Source organism: Amblyomma americanum, chromosome 11, assembly GCF_052857255.1.
Source record: "Amblyomma americanum isolate KBUSLIRL-KWMA chromosome 11, ASM5285725v1, whole genome shotgun sequence".
NCBI classification, from domain to species: domain Eukaryota; kingdom Metazoa; phylum Arthropoda; class Arachnida; order Ixodida; family Ixodidae; genus Amblyomma; species Amblyomma americanum.
Window position 1 is genome coordinate 18,148,195 of NC_135507.1, and position 20,924 is coordinate 18,169,118.

Here is a 20,924-nt window from a genome sequence, read left to right on the forward strand (position 1 = left end):
CAGACTGTGAATTCTGTCCAGAAGGAGAGCCACACTCAGCATCAGTGTTGACCGTTCCTGCATTGCAAAAGCCAAAATACTTTCAAAATACTCGCTTTTGAACAACCTATCTAAGCTTACTTGGCGCTACAGCAACATCCTGGAAAATGCAGAGGGCAATCTGCATAACGATGCGCTAGAATGTGCAAATTCAGATCAATAGGGTGATCTAGTAGTAGTAGTAGTAGTAGTAGTAAAGACTTTTATTCGACCATAATTTATAGGCCGAGCATGTCGACCGCCTGGGCGACTAGAAGCCGCTGTTCTTCTTCCCCTTCAGCGCCAAGCCAGTCGAGCCAGGTGGTGATGGATAGAAAGGGTGGGGGGAAGGAACCCGACTGCTGAGCAGCCGGGCAATAGAAGAGGCAATGGGCCAGGTCCGCATAGATGCAGGGGCAGTTGGGACAGGAAGGGTCCGATCGATAGCGATAGAGGAAGAGGCGGGACGGGGTGATAACTGCATTCATCTGAATGTGCCGAAGAAGGCGAGACTCCGGCACCGTGAGTGATGGATGAGGAGGAGGGTAAAGGCGTTTGTCGAGGCGGAGCTCAAGGTAGACCTCTTTTATGGTGCGGCGAAGGGTGAGCCTCCCACCGTTCTCCGAGGGCTTGGGCCAGGGGATCAACGGTGCCCGGAAAAGTGTGTCGCGGGCGAGCTGATGAGCCAGCTCATTGCCGTCAATCCCTGAATGCCCAGGGACCCAGCGGAGGAAAACGATGGAAGGCTGCAGTGCGGAGACCGCTCGTTCGACCTCCTGTTGGAGAGAAGGGGTCAGGGTGCGTTTCTGTATGTGGTGTATAGCGGCTTGTGAGTCTGAATAGACTGTGTACTCTTGGAGAGAGGGAAGGAGGGCAAATGACTGGAGGGCATGCGCAATGGCGAGGACCTCGAGGGTATCAGAGTGGGAAAAAAAATTTCACGACAGTTAAACCAGGATGTAACAAACTTCCATGTAGTGAATTCCTCGATATTACGAAGTTTCTCAATTCCCCAACACCATCCTCTTGAAGAATGCGCATTTGCGAACTCCATGTAACAAATGTTTTGCAGGGGCCGACGTTAACATAAACTCATTATGCCGACACTTGTTTAGCTAGTGCTGCATTACTTGGAATCTGGGCCGAACCATGCAAAAGTTTCAAGCAATAAACCACAAGCTACAGTCCATTTCATACATCAGGTGTTTGCACTACCTACATACGTGATCAAAAAATAGTGTGTTCCTTGTGGCGAGCAAAAAATAAATGCTTTGCCTGGAGGCTTATTATGTGACACATTTTTCATGACCCTGATTAAATGCGCTCTTATTGCTGACGACACGCTACTGCTTTCTCATGCCTTACAACACTCAGCCACAAAACAAGCCTGGAGTGACGCACCTCCCTTTATTTTTTTCATGCAGACTACTTCCGTACCTTTCACAGCCTTGCACCTGATGTATGAAATGGAGTACAGTAAAAGAGGGACACATATGCAGATGCAACAAGCAAACGCAGTTGACACAACACACTGTGCTCCATCGTCATAGGCGCTTCTCCATTAAAAACGAGTCTCCGTAGCTTTTGGACTTGTAATGTCACTCCAAGAGACACTACAACAGTTCATACACAAAAACAGCTTGAAACAACACGTCACGGCAAGGAAAACATGAGATGAGCAGCGTGCACCAATCATTGCCACTAGGTTGCTTGTGCGACTATGGCACCGATAGCTAACACGCACCAGTGAAGTGATGTGCAGTGCATTACTCAGGGTTGCGGCTGGGCAGTCCAAGGAGAGGAAATGCGGGAAGCAGGTGAAATCACCCACTTCTCACATAATGGCATCAAGCTAGTCTGGGTGGAAATTGTGTCTGTTGCTGCTATCGTCTTATCAGCAGGTCGGGAACAGTTTCTCTGCATTGATGACTAAGCTACGGGTGTTTACTGCAAACGTGTGCAAAGCGATTACACCTGAATTTATTTCTCATTCTGGTTTCCATACTGCATTGTCCTGTAACGAAAACCTCCGTTGCACACTATTCCTAAGAATGAAAATGCAGCTAAAATGTGATGCCTCTACCCCAGCACCCAGAAATTCTGCAGAGACGAAGATAGTTTTTCAAGAACAAATGAGTAGAAGCGAATTTTCACTAGTGACACAGCTAGTTACTTGTGCTCCTTCTGTCGACTGAACTTTTCACGTGAATTATTCTGCGCACTTAAAAAAACCCAATAGTATCATTCCTCGAGAAAAACTGTGTGAAAGACTACTTCACCTGTGAGCCAATACACATCTTACCACACCATTTCCCGAAAGTTGTTCCCTAGTTTGTGCTACACTGAACCTAAGACTGAAATTAAAATCAACATATGGAATTTGCTTCTGTATACTGCATTGTATCAAGTGCAATTTGTTAAGGCTTATGTTCAATAGCAATCTTCAACAATAGTTGCTTGTATGAACAAATTAAGCAGTTTTATAGCTGGTCTACATAAAATATGTGGAAGCCATTTTTAAAACAGCTCCACAATACAACAAAAGACACCCCGACTCAACATTGGCTCAGAGGTGACCACCACCTTGGACTGCAATGAATACAAGTTGCACATAAAATGTAAGAATTATTTGGGATAAATGCATGAAAAAGCAAATTCAAAGAATACACTAAGCTTAAAGGGGTCACTGAGGACAAATTGCACCTGGCCTGTATCAATAGACTACAACATTCTAATAAAAAGACCACTTTCACTAAAAACAGTTCTTATAAGCTTTCTTTGTAAAGACCAAAAAATGAAATGCATGTGTTGCCATCACTGGCCAATTTAGCAAGTAAACTGAGTGCATCGACACCGAATCTTGGGGTGCAGATCCCAGATGCTATGCCGCAGTGTTATTCACTTCAAAATGGTGGCAACCAGTCTTTCTTGACGTTTGATGTCATGGGTTTGAATTTAGTTTTATTTAATTTTCTCAGCTATAAATGCGTATTTTGCTACCAGACAAACACTAAAACGCTGATAAACAACCAGAGAATCAATTGGAATCAATTTTTACTGAGCAGAATAATTTTATAGAGTTGTCCTCAGTGCTCCTTTAACAAAGCAGAATGTGGCTTGCTGTTGGAGAAAAAAAATAAAAGGTCGTCAGTTGCGAACTATATGCACATGGCAACAGTCTCTGCTCAAGCAGTTTCGTTACGGACACAATTAAACATGAATGTCTTTCATTTCTGCCATACTAGAATAAACGAAACCACACAGTACATTCTTCACCAGGAAATGCAATAAAAAGTGCGCAAATTGCTAGCTTCAGTATGCAGCACTTGCAAAAACAAAGGCTAAAATTCATCACTGAAGACCTAACAGTATTGTAACGTATTATAATACTGTTCTGAACTGCTTTCATGAAAGCATCCAGATATAAGTGTAAGGGGACAAAAGCAAAAAGAAGCCAGCAAAATGAGCGAAAGGAACCCGTTTACAGGACTGCAGAAAAACACTGTGGATGCACACAACACCGCAAGAAGGAAGATAAAGGATAATGCACAAAAGATAGGTGCGTAATGATTACTTACAATGCATTTTTTTACCGGAGCCTTCAGTTTCTGAGAACAAACTTGGAGGATTATGGAGAAAGGCAAAAAATGCAAGAACCATTGCACTCCACCAAATCACAAAATTGCCTGTATACATATTCTGCAGATTCAGACACAGTGTCTGGAACCTACCACAGTACTTGACCACTAGTGTTTCAACAGTTTAGCTTTGCTCTTGACATAGTAGCACTTGGAGTCATCAGAGATTGAGATCATCGGATATGCTATTATACAGGCTATTAATATCAAGCTATTGAGTTTCAGAAGGATGGCAGCAGCTGTTTTTAAGGACTCTTTCTCTCGAAGTCTGTACTTCTTCACTTCCTGAAGTTAGTTCCAATGCCTGCAAAATGAAACAGAGTAAAGCAGCTTTAAGCACAGGAAAAAATCCCAATGCTACAACAGTGATCATGATTTGGTGGCCCCACTGGTATTTGGATGGTGGAGTAGTCGAAGTGCAATGGAAGGCAGTTTTAAGGGTTGTATGTGGTGCAGTCGTGGGTAGTAAAATGCAGATATAATGGATTTGGCAGAAGTGGGATGGCTTCTGTGCAAAGTGGTTCAGTGGTACACTGGTACTAGCATCTGTTCACAACACTTTGTGGAGCAAATGGCTGGCTTATATGTAGCACAGTTCCTAAGTGTGGCGGCTACTGGTCACGAAACTTCCATGTGGCACTTTATTTTTAAACAGTTCTTTGTCGACGAAGGACAACATTATTTCCCCTCCAGTAGTTTTCGTTTCTTGTAAAAAGCATTAGTATAAGCAGAGTAGCTGAACACAGACAGATATAAAAAGACAAAAGTGCAGTCAACCCGCGCATGCATATAAATTTGAAACGCACATTGAGGGCAATGCCATCCAATTTTTGCTCAAGGCAGAAATCAATTCTCTGGGTCTTTTTGGGTATGTTGACATTTTTTGCGGTAGCAAAAAGTGCATTTACAGCAAAGAAAATTGCACCTGAAAATTTTCCCATCATTCTATTCAAATTATGAGTCTACAATGAAAGCAACGTTGTGATCGCCATTTTGAAGTGAAAGGCGGTACCTGCCGCGGTGGCTCAGTGGTTAGGGCGCTCGGCTACTGATCCGGAGCACCCAGGTTTGTACCCGACCGCGGCGGCCGTGTGTCGATGGAGGCAAAACGCAAAGGCTGTGCGATGTCAGTGCACGTTAAAGATCCCCAGGTGGTCGAAGTTATTCCGGAGCCCTCTACGGCACCTCTTGCTTCCTTTCTTCTTTCACTCCCTCCTTCATTCCTTCCCTTAGTGCACGGTTCAGGTGTCTGCCGAGATGCGAGACAGATATTGCGCCATTTCCTTTCCCCAACAACCAATTTATCTACAAGTGAACGGCGGTGCAAGCTAGCCTCTGGGATGTGTGCCAAAGAACAGTGTTGATGCAAAGCAGCTTGCTTCTGAGGATGGCCATTGGTGGCAACACCTGTATTTCACTTTTGTACCTTTTCTAGCTCGTAAAAGCTCCATTTTGAGTGAAAGTAATGCCTTTGTCGTTAGAATGTACTACTGTATCGATACAGGCCAACATCAACTTTCCCTGTATCCTTTTAACACGATTAAACTCTGGCTGTTAAAGTGAATTACTATCAAGTGCTGCTTTGTTACCATTGTTAGCACTCGTGAACAATTCTTTAAAATTTTGAAAAAAGTCCACAGCGGCTCTCCAACCCCCGCCGGGAGACGTGAGAGCAACAGCTACCGCTTCTCCTACAAACCTGCCCGCTTCCAAGCCCACTGCTCAATACCATGACCACAGACAACACATTCTTGTCTATGCTCAGCCTCTGCACCACATGGCGTTTCATGGCTCAGCACCACCTGCACAGTACTCTTTTTGCCATCAACAGGGGCTCTCCTCTCATTGTCACACCTGCCATTACACGCATGTGAGAGGTGTGCAGGTTACAATGCATAAAGTAATAGAAGAGATTTTTACATGACCGTTTTCCTTGCAAGTGACACCTCTATGTGGTCTCAATTCAAGAGTCCCATGAAAAATTCTGCAATTGAGCTTTCCGCATATCATAGTTGACCAAAACAAGATGATAGAGCTCATGCTTATGTGCTGTAAGCAGGTGACAGGAAAAAAATCCGCGCTTTCATGTTGTGATTGTTCGAAGTGGGTGGTCAGCCATCTTTATATCATGTGTGATATGTGGAAAAGCCTACTTGCACAATTTGGCACGAGTTCCAAGCCTAGCAACATCCGAATGTGATTGGTTCATGCGACAAATGATGACGAAGAAAGTGAGAAAGACCTCTTTCTGTTGCTTTTCTGAAACTTGAAAACTCAATCTTCAGATAATTTGCCCACTTTTTGTGGTTTGCAATTTGTTGGATTGATAAAAGTTAGCTCGCAGCATTTCATCAGTGCTGAATATGCGGAAGTTTTTAATATAGCTTTCTTGAATCGAATATTTATTGTTTATTCAAAAAAACTCCTAATGGCCCTTTCTACGAGGGTATTACATAGGGGGGGCCAAAACTGGAGAAATACCAGGATGCAAGGTAAACTTGGAAATAACAGCAAGAAGCGACCAATAAGACAAAAAAACAATAAACAAAGCTAGGAAACACAAGGAATGGATAGTAGGCTACAAGTATCAAAATGTGGTGGAAATACAGCGTGCAAAAAGAACACATGTACCGAACATATTGGTATTCAAAATTCCGAATATTTGTGCACCCCTACTTAATAACAATTTAACATGTTCTTGCTCAAAATGAATATTGTTATTTGCAGGACACACATCCTGATCCGTGTCTTGTAACAACAAACATGACGCTATAACCTTCAATTGCTAACCTACACTCAATCACTTATGTTTAACAGTTATGGAAATCATTCTGTTCATTTCTTTAACGAACACATTCTTTGATAGCATTGTTATCATTATATCAGTGACAATGAAGTGTTGCCAACTCATTGTAGTCAGTAAATTTGTCAATGGCATTTTCCTAAGCACAAATACATGTACTTATCTGTACTAGTTTTGTCAAGGACATTACACCTGTGCTGCACTTCCAATGCTGTCATCAGTAAAAGCCGCTATCAGCAGCAGCATTACGCAGCCACTCCATGCTAGCACAAGTGTAGACAATTGGGCTACCAGTTGTGAGTTCATCCTTGCACATTGTTGGGAGGAGAATAAAATTTTATTGACTTCACCATAGACCTTGGAAATGATATTGCATGGACAGAACATTCTCATACAGAAACACCATAAGACACTCATAAACTAATATTGTGGAAAAAAGAAGCTCACATAAAATGGGGGCTCACAACATATGGTGGAATTCCTAACCACTAGGGAATAAAAGACTCTGCAAGCATATCAGCTGACTATATACTGGCTGCTGCTGCATAAGATGTGATGACTCACAATAATCCTCACTTTTGTGGTCAGCAGACAGCCCTGGCCACCGGCACAACTTCTGCGATTTTTATCAGCAATATTTAAATGCCACAAGTGCAAAATGAAATGACAGAATAAGTTCCAGTATGAAGATAACAAGAAACAGTCAGCTAATTAAGCACAGCGACCTAGGCTGAGAATACAAGTACTGTAAGAAAATGCATTAGGTGCCATAAAGAATTGTTCGACAAATGGCTATGTGCTAACTGGCACAGTGAAGTCTTTTTGCTCATATATTTTCAGCATTCTGTAAGCCTGCTAAAAAACCAAGCTATATCATCACCAGGCTGGAATTCCTTCTATCCCCTTACCATGCCCCTCACTAACACTGCTAAAACACTAATGCATGGAGAGAATTATACAAGAGCAGGTTTTTCTTGTGTTATACAAAACAAAAAACCTGCAAACCTATAAACTGGGCTAAATTTTACTGCAAGATTACAGCAATAGCATCAATGGTGAAACTGTACAAATGGAAGGCACGGAGAGACTAAGCGTTCAGTCACTGTTAAGCGATGGCAGGCCCAGCGATTTCTCAGCAATTCAAGGTAGACAAGTGTGCTACGTTGTTAATGACCACCCACTTGCAGCACATGACGCACAGGCAGAATGCTGCAAGGTCAGCATAAGGAAGCTTGTCTCAGTGCATCAAACAATCTGCATTGCAGTGGCTTTAAGTCTTTGTTGAGAACCACGAATGCTGACGCATTGAGCAGGTGTGGCATGTGGCAATTTTCATGCATGTTGCGCCATGTCGCACGCAGCTTCTTCGCATGAGCTGAAACATCGATGCTTGATCCCTGCTTTCACTTATGCCCCAATCGTTGCTGTGGTGCCCACATCCTATTGCCGTCATTCTCATGTGGCGGTGAGCCCTCTCACTCGACATTCAGCAGTAGCACTGAAAAGTTGAGTGCAAAACACCAGCTCCCTCATTTTTTTCCGCTGCATTCATGACATCTACACTGCAGCTATTGCCAGTGCCTTTTTATATCTACGATGGCCGCAGCATCAGGTTTTTCCATGAGCTACGACGTCAGCTGCATAGTAGAGTGCCGGAATTTTTTATGTGCTGTGCCATCACCTGCTAAAGTGATGCAGCAGCGTGTACCACAGCTTTTCTTTCCGTTGTTGCGCTGGTACGACAGCAGCCGATCTGTGTGCTGTGCCACTGCTCTTATTTGTGTTGTTACTCCGGTGGAAGTACTCTACGTCATTGCTCAAGGTGGGCTCCCATAAATGGCTGTTTCCGTAAAAAAAAAAAACAAAAAAGCTGCAATGATGTTAGTAACGTGAATTAGCTGGTGTCCCAAGCATAGGAACGAAAGATCTATACTCGTGGTAAGAACGGTGTGGGCTTTTTTTGTCCCCACACCAGTGCGTTAGCAGGCAGAAGGTCAAGAAATTGTACTACTGATACTTATCAAACACACAAGTTTTGGTCTTGATGCTGAAACTCATCCCAACAAGTTGTGATCCTACCTCACAAGCTAGGATTTCAATCCAATGTACGCACATGCATAAGAGGTGAGTAAGCTCACGTTTCATGTTGACAGAAGGCATTTGAATTGGAGCTCTGCAAGAGTATTTTGACATATGAGTTTGTCTTCTTTTTCAAGCACTCTCCAATATGGCAGCAATGAAGCAAATGTAACCAAATGAGGCAGGTTAGCTAGCAATGTTTCGGATAGCTAATGTTACCAAAAAAATTATAGCCGATTTAGCTTAGCTCGCCAACTGTGCATGTGCACTAGCATGCCGCATTTCACTTCGCTTTCAGTTGCAACCTTAGGCTTCAGCCAAAGATAGCTGAAATCGGTGTTTGGGGACCTCACTGGTAGCGCACTATAAAATTTTGGGGCTCCTTGACACACCTCAAGAGGGCACTGTGATTGCTATGCGCTCTGGATTCATTGTGCATGGATGAAAGTTGACGAAGACGACAACATGCAATGCACAGCGCTAGAGAGTGGCAATTAAACATGAGGGGTGATCGGCTGTGGCAACAGTGTAGTGCTTTCGTGCAGTGGCCAACAAAGCTGGTCTGCTGGTGCTGCAGTGGGTTCAAAACCCAGGCACATCGTAGTCATGGCCATATTTATTTTATTTTGACAGGTCTAGCTGGCTTCAGGTAATCGTTTTTTTTGAGACTGAAAGCCTTAGCGCTAGTGCACTAAAAAATGTCAGGACCTTAAGTTAAGTGTCTTCCCTCTTGATGCCGTCGTTGTTCATGATGGCATCCTCTCTCATGATGGCATCTTCTTTTGTGATATTGTTTTCTCTTGTGATGGTGCCTTGCCTCTTGGTGGCATCTTCTCTCTCTGTGGCATGCCTTCTCTCTTCATGGCGTCTTACCTGGGTCTTGTCTTTGAATGTACCGGGGCAGAAGTGACACTTGAACGGTTTGTCACTCTTGTGGGCTCGCAAGTGGCACGTGAGGTTCGATTTAGTCAAAAAGCGCATGGGACAGAGATGGCAGTGAAATGGCCTCACACCCGTGTGGGTACGAAGGTGCACCACCAGGTGGCTCCTTCTCGCAAACCTCTTACCGCAGTGGTCACAACTGAATGCACGCTCGCCTGAGTGGGTGCGGAGGTGTGCAACCAGGTTCCCCTTCACAGTAAAGCTGCTGCCACAATGGTCACAAAGGTAAGGATGGTCGCCGGTATGGCTGCGGATGTGCGCTATCAGCCGGTATTTGTACTTGAAGCCCTTACTGCAGTAACTGCACTGATGCAACTGCTCGCCTGTGTGTTTGTTCCTGGGGTGGCTGATGTTCACTGCCCAAAAGTACTGCACCGGAGGTTCGCCATACTCCAGATGGGTGCTGGCCAATCCTGCATTGAAAAAGCCAGAGTAATTTCAATAAAACGCGGCAGCCCACTCATCATACCTCACTTGATGTTACAGCCACAACGTAGAGAATGTGGAAAGAAATCCGATATAGCAGCAGTGCAAGAATGTGTAATGCGAAGGTCGGTGGGCCAGTCTAAAAGTAAATTTTGTTTTGAAAGAAAAATTTTTGTATTCCAAGGTTCATTTCAGCTGTGGGCCAACGTTTAGGCTTGCAAATAACTCGCGTTGACAAGAAAATGAGAAGAAACTGTAATCGAGTAAAGATATGGCTGCTCTGACCCACATGCTCTCGCAAACCCTGGCTTTATAGAGGCAGCTTGCAAACTTGGCAAAGCAAGGACAGTTTTTCAAACAAGGAGTGATCTTTTGCATGTGATGTAGCACACTCCAATTAACTGCACTTGTGTCTACCATCTGGTGTGCATTATCCCCCACACGGGAAAGAGAGAGGAACATGAGGGAATTCCTGCTGGAGAAAAACACCTGAAGACAAGCTGTCTTGAATGCCTGATCACAGCTTTCTACAAATATTGCCCAAATGCTCATTCCCAAGCTTGCACTACACTGACTTCAAGGCTAGATTTACCAAAGTGAACACAGTAGAATCTCGATGATATGAACATGTTTGATATGAATTTTGGGATGATACGAATTAGTAAAATTTCAGCGGCTGGAGCGCATTGTGCACAATGTGCAGAATTTCAGCAGTTCCAAACACTTTCCCGTGCCACTATGAATAACACGAACATATAAGCCGTTGCCGCACCCTTGAGCCCGAACTGCTGCCCACACAATGCCGACATTGTAATGCCAGTACCACTGCATGCACCGCAAATACTGCGCTGTAACCGTGCGGCCGTAAGCATAATTTACAAGGATTTAGGCTTGAGACTCTTAAATCAATTGTTGATCATATCACCAAAATAGGCAGCTCTACAAAAATTTTAGCCTTGCTCAATTCTCTCATAACCACTTCCCACTAAGCGAGGTGCCTCGACTTGAAGTTAGCTTAAGGTTGATGCTGCCTCATTTGATAGCAATGAATACACAAGACAAGCGACATACACGACTACTAAATGCTTTGAGACAATTAAAGAAGAAAAATTAAATGTAGGTGTGATACCTAATTCTGTACTTAATATAGCAGTACTGGCCGGCTGTTATATGAAAACTAAAAGTGCTAGAGAAAACATAACGGTTACAAAGGACATGCACACAACAATATGTGGTGTTAATGGCAGTGTCCCAGAAGTGATGCACATAACTAAAACATGAACATTCACCATTTATACCAAACCACAATGAACCAGATAACCCAGCATACCACCTTCTATCAGAAAAAGCATAAAATATACAAATGGCAAGTTCCACTCAGAGAAAGTTAAAATGATACACGTTGGAATATTTTCCTGAATATTTGATTACTTTACACAAATGGCTGTTGCTATTACTTATCCACAACTTCCTTTACAGAAAGGTCCAAGCATAAGCATAAAGAGCAAGTAGCAAAAAAATATTGAAACAAGAGAAAATTGTGGACTGGTGGAACCATAATGAACAAGCAAGAAGACACTTGCAAGAATGGATGCACTACGTCACAAGATAAAGGATGCACAAAATGCACAGGCAGTTAATAGTTACTTATTCAACTGCCCACTTTCTTCGTTTCAGGTTTCATCTTTCGGTGAAAAACTCAAGTTTACACACAAAGAAAAATGATGCAAATCACACAGTGTGCTTACAAACAATTGAATATCTTCCTGCACACTTAAGTAGTTTACAACACTTGTACAGGCACCCACAAAAGTTTCTGGAGCAACAAAATCTCTAAAAAACTTGAATTTCCTCTCTGCCTAGAGGAATGGCTAGGCATTCAGGGGTGCATTGTGCAGGTTGTGCTGGGAAGTGCAAAGCACACCCTTCAGTTCGTGGCTGTTCACTTAGACTGCCCAGCGGTTAGGCTTTGTTCTATTTTCAATGTTCCGACAACTTTTGTGGGCACCTGTACATAATGTTACACATAGAATCTTTCATGAATTCCCCTACATGTTTCTGATCAATGTGCTTTTCAGCTAATGTGCAGGGTCTGGTGGGCTCCAATTTGTGTGCACAATCAAGACACTGAGATCGTTATACATTATATTGATATATTGTATGAACATCAATCAGAGGGTTTACAGAAGTTGGCAGTCTTTCTTAAAAAAAATCGTCTTCTGGCACCATGAGCTCCTTCGCCTGCCAATATTGGTTCCGATGCCTGCAAAATCAAAAACAGCAAAAGCAAGGCAGCATAAATAGGAAAAAAATGCCACTGACACAAGCAACAGAACTTATAAGCACTTCACATACTCATTAATCTTAACTGGGCAGCTTCATCCGGACTTAGAAGCAACAGTAAAGTGCAAAGGAACACATTACTAAAGTTTCTTTGTAAAAGCATGGTTATATCAGTAATTAAATGCACATAATGCATTTGGTAACGAAGAAGTGCCCTCTTTGCAAAGTATTTTTTTGCACAATTGTCTGGTTCATGGTGCTGAACTCCCAAGGAATAGACATTACTCGCTACAAAACACAATGAGGCAATACTTGTGAAATACTTTTTCAGACAGCTCATTGTCGAAAGAGACCACTGTGTCAATTGCTGCCCTGCAGCAGCTTTCACTTCTTGCGTGAAACATCAGCACATGCAGCATAGCTTTTAACTCGGGCAGGTGTAAAAAGCCACAACCCAAAAGGTTATGCGTATATGCACAATATTTAAGACATTTAAGCTGTGGCTGTTATAGTGCATATTTATTATTGAGTGCTGTCTTCTCCCAACACTGCTAGCCCTTGTGACCAATGCTTCAACTTGTTGAGTAAACAAAACTCATAGGATCGTCACCACTGTGTAATGCAAAATTTGGCGACAGCTGCTGAGGTATTACTCCCCCTCCTCCTTCCATGATAAACACCCTCTGGATGGTTCCCGCAGTAACCACACTACGGTTATGCACTCTTCTCTCGCCATACTCTTTTTCAAGGGCAACCCTTCTTCAACTGTAACCAACCTCTGGGTGGTACCCGTGGTAACCCCTCTCCAGTTGCACATTCCTACTCTTTCACCACACCCTCCTTCTTCCAAGGTAACCACCCTCTGGTTACACAGTTGTCCCTTCTCGCCATACCCTCTTCCTTCGACGGCAACCACCCTCCCAGTGGGTCCCATTGCAGCTACTACTACTATACTGCTACTGCACCAATGCAAACCCAGGATTGGCCGCTTAACAGCTGTCAGTGTAAAAGGTCCAAAACTTCTCCCCAACTTCAAGAGAGAAGTGACGGCCATAGCTCCATCACTCCCTCCGCGAACCTGCTTACTCCCAAACCCGCTTGATCAAGACCACAGGTAGCACATTCCTGGCCGTGGTCACTCCCTGCATCCCTCAAGCCTTGGATTTTGCGGCCCACCTAGACAACACTCTCTCATGACACCAGGTGAATGCGGCAGCTTTCTCTCATGAAATATGACAATGACACCTGTGCCACATCCTCCAGAATCCTCTGTTGTGCCACCACTGCGAGACGAAGTCAAAGTTTGTGAACAGCTGCACAACGTTTGCATCAGGACCAACGACCGAGAGTTCCTTTCTGCTTTGGAATAACACGTTCTCAATGATTCCTCATTTTTGCGAGAACAAACAGCTTCAAACTTTCTTGCCCTGTACAACTGATTAGAACCAGTCACCACCGTCTTCTGTTGCTAGTAGCACTCATGCTTTAGAACAGGCTGTTCGTTGACTTGCCGGTTTTGTTTGTGTTCTGCTTACGTTATTTTTGTTCTTCATGATGCCTTCACTGTCCTCCATTGGGCCTGCAGTATGTTCCAAACAGAAATAAACCAACGCACATGATGTCAAGATTTCATTCCAAACCACAGACATAAAAGAGGCTGAACGCAAAGCATCAATAAGGTTGTGTAAATGCATGATGAACAGCAACCATCCACCACGTTCAAAAAGCCGAGCATATAACATCAGGCTATTACAGATATAATAATTAAAAAAAAAAACAAATTCAATAACATACAGGAGCCTTTGCCCTGCAGTGGGCATAGTCAGGCTGATGATGAAGATGAGTTTTACTTCAAATTGTTCATCTTTCCCGCAGGTATCCCAGCAGGCATCCGACGGCCCACATCAAGACAGTGCAGAGGGGGCTTTTGAAGTTTGGAAACGTTGCATCCCATGCTCAGACATGAACCTCCAAAACATGCCCGAGCGCTCAGTGGTTTTAATAACTGCTTGCGGCACCCTGCACAAAACTTACCACTCTATGGAGGGACCCAGAACCACCTGCTGTGCCCCTCCCCGTCATCCAGCAGCCACGGCCCAGCATGCGACCACAGCAGCCTCATGCGCCACTGCAGCTTGATGCCAACACAGCTAATGGCGCACGTGTTCGAATGGGGCTTATAGCCAGATCGTTCTGTTAAGTGCCCTAGAATTGGCATCACCTTATTGAAATATGTACAGAATATGATCCTAGCATTACAGAACAGATTTTTTGCTATTAGCATTCTGTTTTCATTTATTTCTTAAAACCATGTGCTTTTACAGCTTGTACGTGTCATCAGTTGAATTCGTCCACTGCAGGACAAAGGCCCCTCCCGTATCTCTCCAATGAACCCTGTGCAGAGCAGCTGCGGCCACCTCACTCCTGCAAACTTCTTAATCCCACCTTACTTTCTGTCGCTTCCTGTTATGCTTGCCTTCCCTTGGAATCCATTCCGTTAACAACGGCCCAATGGTTATCTTGAATTTACATTACATGCCCTGCCCATGCCAATTTCTTCCTTCTTGATTCCAGCTGGGATATCACTAACTTTCGTTTGTTCCCAGACCCATTCAGCTCTCTGCACGTCTCTTACTGTTATATTTATAATTTTCCTTCTCGAAGTTCGCTTTGCTACATTCTGCCCCGTAGGTTATAGATTCCGCCCCATATGATATGACTGCCAAGAGATACTAGTCAACTGCCATTCGTGACTCTAGTGCCTGCCAAATGCACTGCACCCCCATTCTTATTCTCATAGTTATTTTACACTTGTGGTGCGGATCTGTGGTCACTATCTTCCCAAAACAGATGCATTTACCTTTGCTGCCTATCATAGACTGCTGTTCCCTTCCGAGAATGCTGACATTATTTTAGATCACGATATTCATTTTTAGACTCATTGTTCTGCTTTGTCTATGTCCTCGATCATGCTTGCCAGTTTGTCCCAAGTTACTTGGCAATGCAATGTCTTCAGCAAAGTGGATTACTCAGGTATTCTCCATTTTGTTGCTTTCCCTATGAAAGACCAGGGTACTTCTGATTTTCGCCAATGACCAATTTCTTTTTGGCCACTTTTAGGCTACCTCCCTTCTTCACTGCTTGATCCTCTCCATTTATATTTCCTTGTGCTGTTTGTACATGTGCAATAATTTAAATAACAGAAGTTGTTTTTAAGAAACTGAATGAATGCATAAATACATTACAGTTGTGGATGGCAGATTGCGGCCATCCACACTGAATGTGGACGGCCACAATCATTGTTAGAACAGTGCTGCTAAGTAGACCAGCGTTTGTGAGTGCCAAGCTGAGCTTTGTCTTCGTCAGCTTCATCAGTGCTGGCCGTAGGGGCATGAAACCCCAACTGTCTTTCTCACACTGCATCAAAATGATTACGTTGTTGATTGGGCAACCCGGCACTCTCCTCGATAGAGCAATCTCTCAGGTGTGTTCACAAAGCGCGAATGATCCTCAGGTGGAGGACAAACGCTGTACTCCACTCCCGGGAGCGGTCGTGTCACGTCGAGTGGCGGGTTGTTTGTGAATACGGTGGTTAACGTCCAAATCTGTCCATTGCGTGGGCAACATTGTTTTTTGTAATAGAAGTAAGTGCTCGCCACGGGGTCTCAGTGGTTATGGTGCTCGGCTGCTGACCCCAAAGACATGGGTTCGATCCTGGCCGCGGTGGTCAAATTTCGATGGAGGCGAAATTTTAGAGTCCCGTGTACAGTGCGATTGCAGTGCACGGTAAAAAAACCCCAGGTGGTCAAAATTTCCGAAGCCCTTCACTACGGCGTCCCTCATAGCCTGGGTTGCTTTAGGACGTTAAACCCCCATAAACCAAACGAGAAATAAGTTCAAACTGAGACTGGATAATTGGTGACGAAAGAGGTGGTAGGCTACTAGGAGGGAGTTCGTCTGTGAATATTTCACTAAAAGACTTATTAAACGGCTCAGTGCAGTCATTTAACAGTAGGAGCAAGCCACCTTAAGTAGTTAATGCTGGCAGAATGGTACAGCTTCTCGAATATAATGTGCATGAAAAATTTTTAGGATCAGTTTTGAGAGGATAAGTGGTGCGTCATTGTGATTTTTCTAGCGCTTGATTTTATTTTCAGTCAGTAGACCATTCGTTTTATTCTTTCTAGTTCAGCGGCGCATTAGTTCCTGACGCTGTTTAGTTTTCTGCATGCTCTTTTTTTCTGTTTAAGTACATTTGGCAATAATTGGTGAAGCGGGAATCATTCACAGTAAGACCTCATTAATTCGGTCATTGGGACAGCGAAAAATATTCTAATTAAGCAGATTTTCGAATCAACTGAGCGCGACGAAAAAATGAGATTCAAGCAAAAAATTTTGTTGTGGGAATATGCGACCGTTATTCGACAAACTTTGTGATTATTTAAACTAATCAGAGATGCTGGTAACCTTACTTCCTAACCCCCTAACCATGATCCACACTACAAAGGAACTGCACAGGCTGGTGCGGCATGCAGTCAACGCGTCGCGGGCATGGAGCAAGAATGGCCGCTTCATGAGAGATGCATTGATGCTACTCGAGGTGGGCAGTGCTTAAATGAGAGTAATAAGGGAGTAATTACCCACTGGCATCCACCCAAGTGCAGCCATACAGCTGCAATGAAAGGCTATACAACTTCCACAGAGACTTCGTAGTTGAAGAAAAATTTGCCGGTCTGGGGTTCGAACCCAAGACCACCGCTTCACCAGTGCAGTCGCTCTACCAACTGAGCTGGCCGGGACGGCTAGCATATTGTAGGGCGAGTGAGAGTGCTTCCGCTAGAGGCTACCTTGATGAAGTACTGAGAACATGCAACATTAAAACTGTTATCCCCTGCTGCGTTGCAGTGAAGCATGACTTCTATGCAGGCGCACTTCACCTATCAAACATCAGCAAGCCATACAGCTTTGAAGTGCAGTTGCTTCATGGCTAAGAAACAAACCCCACTGCCTCGTCACTTTTGACAAGGACTCAATGCAACTGCTCTGCACATAGACAAGATCTGTTGGCATGTTGCCTCATACATGCTGCAATAGATGTCGACTGAATACTGCAAGATATGGCCAATTCCATGCCATGTTAGTTTGGACAAAGCACCAACACATATAAAAAGTGCTCGCACGGAACTAAAGCTGTCAATTCTGTACATGGAGCTGCATCTAGCTTGTTTGATATGACACATTGTATTCTTATGAATACAGATTTATTCACGTCTAAATCCGTTGCTTTAATTCTGAAGCCAAGAAATTATACCGGCAGATAATCATATTTACACACTGGTACTTCCTGAAATTGTATGTTTGCAAATTATACAGCCACAAATGCCTGGAATAATTTTTTCAACAGTAGCTTAACAGGAAACGCAGATGTTACAATATTACATATTCCATGGTAAACTAGAAAACACTGCAGGTAAGCTTTTAAAGGTTGCAAATTTTTAAACTGAAAACAGAGCATACTTTGAGAGTGTGATAACGGTGAGATATGCATTTAATCATACCAATCATATGTCTCGGCTGAAGACAAATTGAGATGATGGAGGACAACTGCACATCAGGCCAAAGGTCTTCCTGTCTCTGCACATGCAAATAAAGAAAGGGAGCCAGGTAAGAAGATTGGGCACAGAGAATCAGAGAAATCCTACGGTTACAGCCAGTCTATACAGTTAAATTTAACAATCCCATGACGAGAAAGGGTAAAACATGTGAGGGCTCCTAAAGTAACAAAAAAATTGACACTGGCACCTACAGGTTTACACACACATCTAGCACATTAACACAAAAAAAAGTGCAGTGAATTCACTGGCACAGTAAGTGCTGCATTAGCTGCTTGCACGGAATGACACTCATGCCAGCAGCTGACCTGTCCTTTCACTGTCTTGCGAGGCCTGCATAGTGCCCACTGGCTCTCCTGCACAATACATGCTGGCTCAGTTTTGTCCTCTTTCTCTGCGTCCGAGTACCGCCTCGACGCTCTTGACAACTGGCTGAAGGCACGCACCGTAACAGTTCCTGGTCATTTTTCCACAGCTTCCTCACACGGAAACGAAGAAGCTGTTGGGGCTGGCTACCACGTTATTCGTTCTCTTCCTAACGTAAAATTAAGTAAACCACTATATATGTACCCCAAATGTTACATAAATGTGTTTAAACAGTTCAAGGGCGTCTACTAATGTTGTTACTTCAGTTCTAAGACTGTGGACTTTCTAGCAACATATCCATTACATGCGAGTTCCTTGGGAGTGACAGGCCAGGAAAATAAGCAGGAACGGCGACAAGGCGGGTCGAGGGCCGACAGTCTCCACCCTAAAATTTGTGCGCAGCTGTTTGTTAATTTTATTTGCCTAATATTTATAGGGAGCAATGGGGCACCACACGTCTACCAGAGGTTTGACTCCATTTCTTCGTGCTGCCCCACTATGAATACCTTGGCGCCGTCCCTGCAAACGCTGCCAACAAGCACACTAAGATTATGCATGCCCTGCGCACGTATTTCACAGCCACCTCACGCTACTATTTCAATCCGAGATAAGCTACTTTTATTCCGCACTGGGCTAACTCACTGCTGTAACGCTTGGTTGCCGACCGTTTCAGCGTCGATATCTGCTGCTTGCTCCAGTGCTTCGGGCCGCTTGCGGTCCCCGTAGCCTTCATTCTACTTCGCAGTTTCGGTCTGAAGCTGAAACGTCCATCATCGATCAATCAATCGATGTTAACAGCAGTTGGCCAGTGCGTGCAGCGCACAGCGAATGGTTCATGCTTCACTTCCGACAAGCAAAACGCGTGCCCCCACCTACCCACATAATCTCACTGCGCTATTAGAAATCTCGAAAGCTTTGTTCCATCACCAGCTTTCGTTTTTGCCAATAGGTAACGTGACAGGCGGTAAATATTTGAGTTACGGCCCAAGCACTTCCTACACCACAAGAGGAGATCCGACACTTGCTCTTGCTGCTCTCGCTCTCGATTGATGATGATCGTGATGCATATGTTGGCAACCCTTTGGAAATGGTGCTAACCATAGAGCTACTGCTACCAACTCATGCTCACGTAATAAATTTTAATTAAAAATAACTTTTCAATTATAAAATAGTAAAAAGTTATCTTGGAGAAAACAGTGGAAGTGTCGTCTGCTAGCGGCGAGGGCAGGCACCTCTGCCTCTGTCATGGGTCATTGCTCTCGGTTAAAACAAGCAGACGAAAACAACTACGCTTTTATATTCTTGAAAAAGTACACACTGTAATGTAAATAATATACCGAAAAACATAATTTTCTTCTCTGAAGCCGTCTTTATTCAAATCAAAGGGTTTTTTACACCCCATAACAGACGTAGGTACTGCTGCAGTTCCGTCTGTCTGCTGAGTGCCGGCTGTCCGACGAGTCCCTCAGCGCCTGCTTTGCTTGCACAGCTCGTCATCTTGCTCTACAGCTGCGTGCCGCAATGTAAGTCAACTCACTGAAGAAAAGAACTCGATGTATCCTTTAATGAAATGCCATCAGTTTACGTGAACGGTGGCTAAATTTGCAGTTTCGAATGACGACATTGACACGCGATTTGCTGACTTACTCCACTGTCTGCACTTCGCATTTTTTACCCTCAGATTTCAATAACGACAGCAAGAAATGACTGCTGAAACCAAGCGCCGTAACTGCTGCAGGTATTCGGCGACCAGGAATGATTAGAAGCGGGACCGAAAATTAATAGCAATGGAGCCCGAAAGCGCAAAACAGAGTCGCCGTCCGCTGGAACACCGATTTCCTCAGCTGGAAAACGCCGGCCATTTAGCGGGTGAGTATGAGACGGAGATTCAGATATCTCTGTACTGACGCATGGTATATATACAAGAAGCGAGAATATGCAGTGTGCGTCTCAGGTTAAAGGTCTGAGCTCGATCTCAGAACCGGGCTGTTGCGAACGTACGTCTGCACGCGAATTAGTGCGTGAAACCGACTCAAAACCCTCACTTTCAGGACCACAGCGTGGAAGCAACCAACAAGGACTTGCACACTTGGAAATGGTGCGTATATATACTATCACCATTTGTGTTCTTAGTGATGGCAGGCAAAATAGCAGCACAAAAATATTATTTTTTTGCAGTACTCCGGGTAGTGCGCAAATAAAAAAGAGGGCAGAACCCAGACAATTAATAATCGTCCGAGGACGCCATTAATTGCGTATTATACACAAACTGCGCAAGCTTTTTGTATAGTTTGGCGTTTATGTTGAGGCGCGCACTACATTCCCTCGCGATTACTGCCATTCAAACGATAGAAAAGTTTACGCTGAAGACAGTCCTTAAACCGCATGTTTAGCGAACCGCGCACTAGTAGCAGACGACTAACATCGTACCGGGGCCGGAGGCGCCCGGGGTATCGTCTGCTTAGCCGTCGGTATATTCGTCCGCGGCGCCGTCTGCTACAGTGCGTGGTTCTATTTCGTGGCCTTTCCTTGGCGCTTGAGAACCCCCTTTTCAGGTAGTACTGCCAAAGTCTAGTGAACGACTGTAGTGACTGTTGCGTCAATCCGAGAAAATTGAAAAAAAAAAATCTCTCGGCCTAACCGCACGCATTTGTTTGGGCTCAAATTTCGCACAGATGTCGCATTTGGTGGTAAGTTTTGTTTTATACTACATTTAGGTGGCGTACTTACATGATACGGTCACAATTATTCGAAAAT

At 44.1% G+C, this 20,924-nt stretch overlaps 1 protein-coding gene across 8 annotated transcripts; it reads right to left on the reverse strand.

Moving 5' to 3' along the window:
• Positions 1-9,141: 9,141 nt before the first annotated feature.
• On the reverse strand, positions 9,142-18,940 carry LOC144110952 (uncharacterized). 8 transcript variants are annotated; one of them, XM_077644024.1, is made up of 5 exons: positions 18,833-18,940; positions 17,748-17,823; positions 13,725-13,768; positions 12,133-12,169; positions 9,142-9,893 (listed from the first exon to the last, which is right to left on the reverse strand). In XM_077644024.1, exons 2-5 carry the CDS (start codon positions 17,752-17,754, stop codon positions 9,253-9,255), a joined length of 729 nt encoding a protein of 242 aa, XP_077500150.1. In that variant the 5' UTR covers positions 17,755-17,823; positions 18,833-18,940; the 3' UTR covers positions 9,142-9,252. The 8 variants fall into 8 exon arrangements, 3 of the variants coding, with proteins under 3 accessions (XP_077500150.1, XP_077500149.1, XP_077500152.1); XM_077644023.1 differs by having other exon boundaries at positions 18,810-18,940; XM_077644026.1 differs by lacking the exon at positions 18,833-18,940 and adding an exon at positions 18,630-18,760.
• Between the last annotated feature and the right edge of the window lie 1,984 nt (positions 18,941-20,924).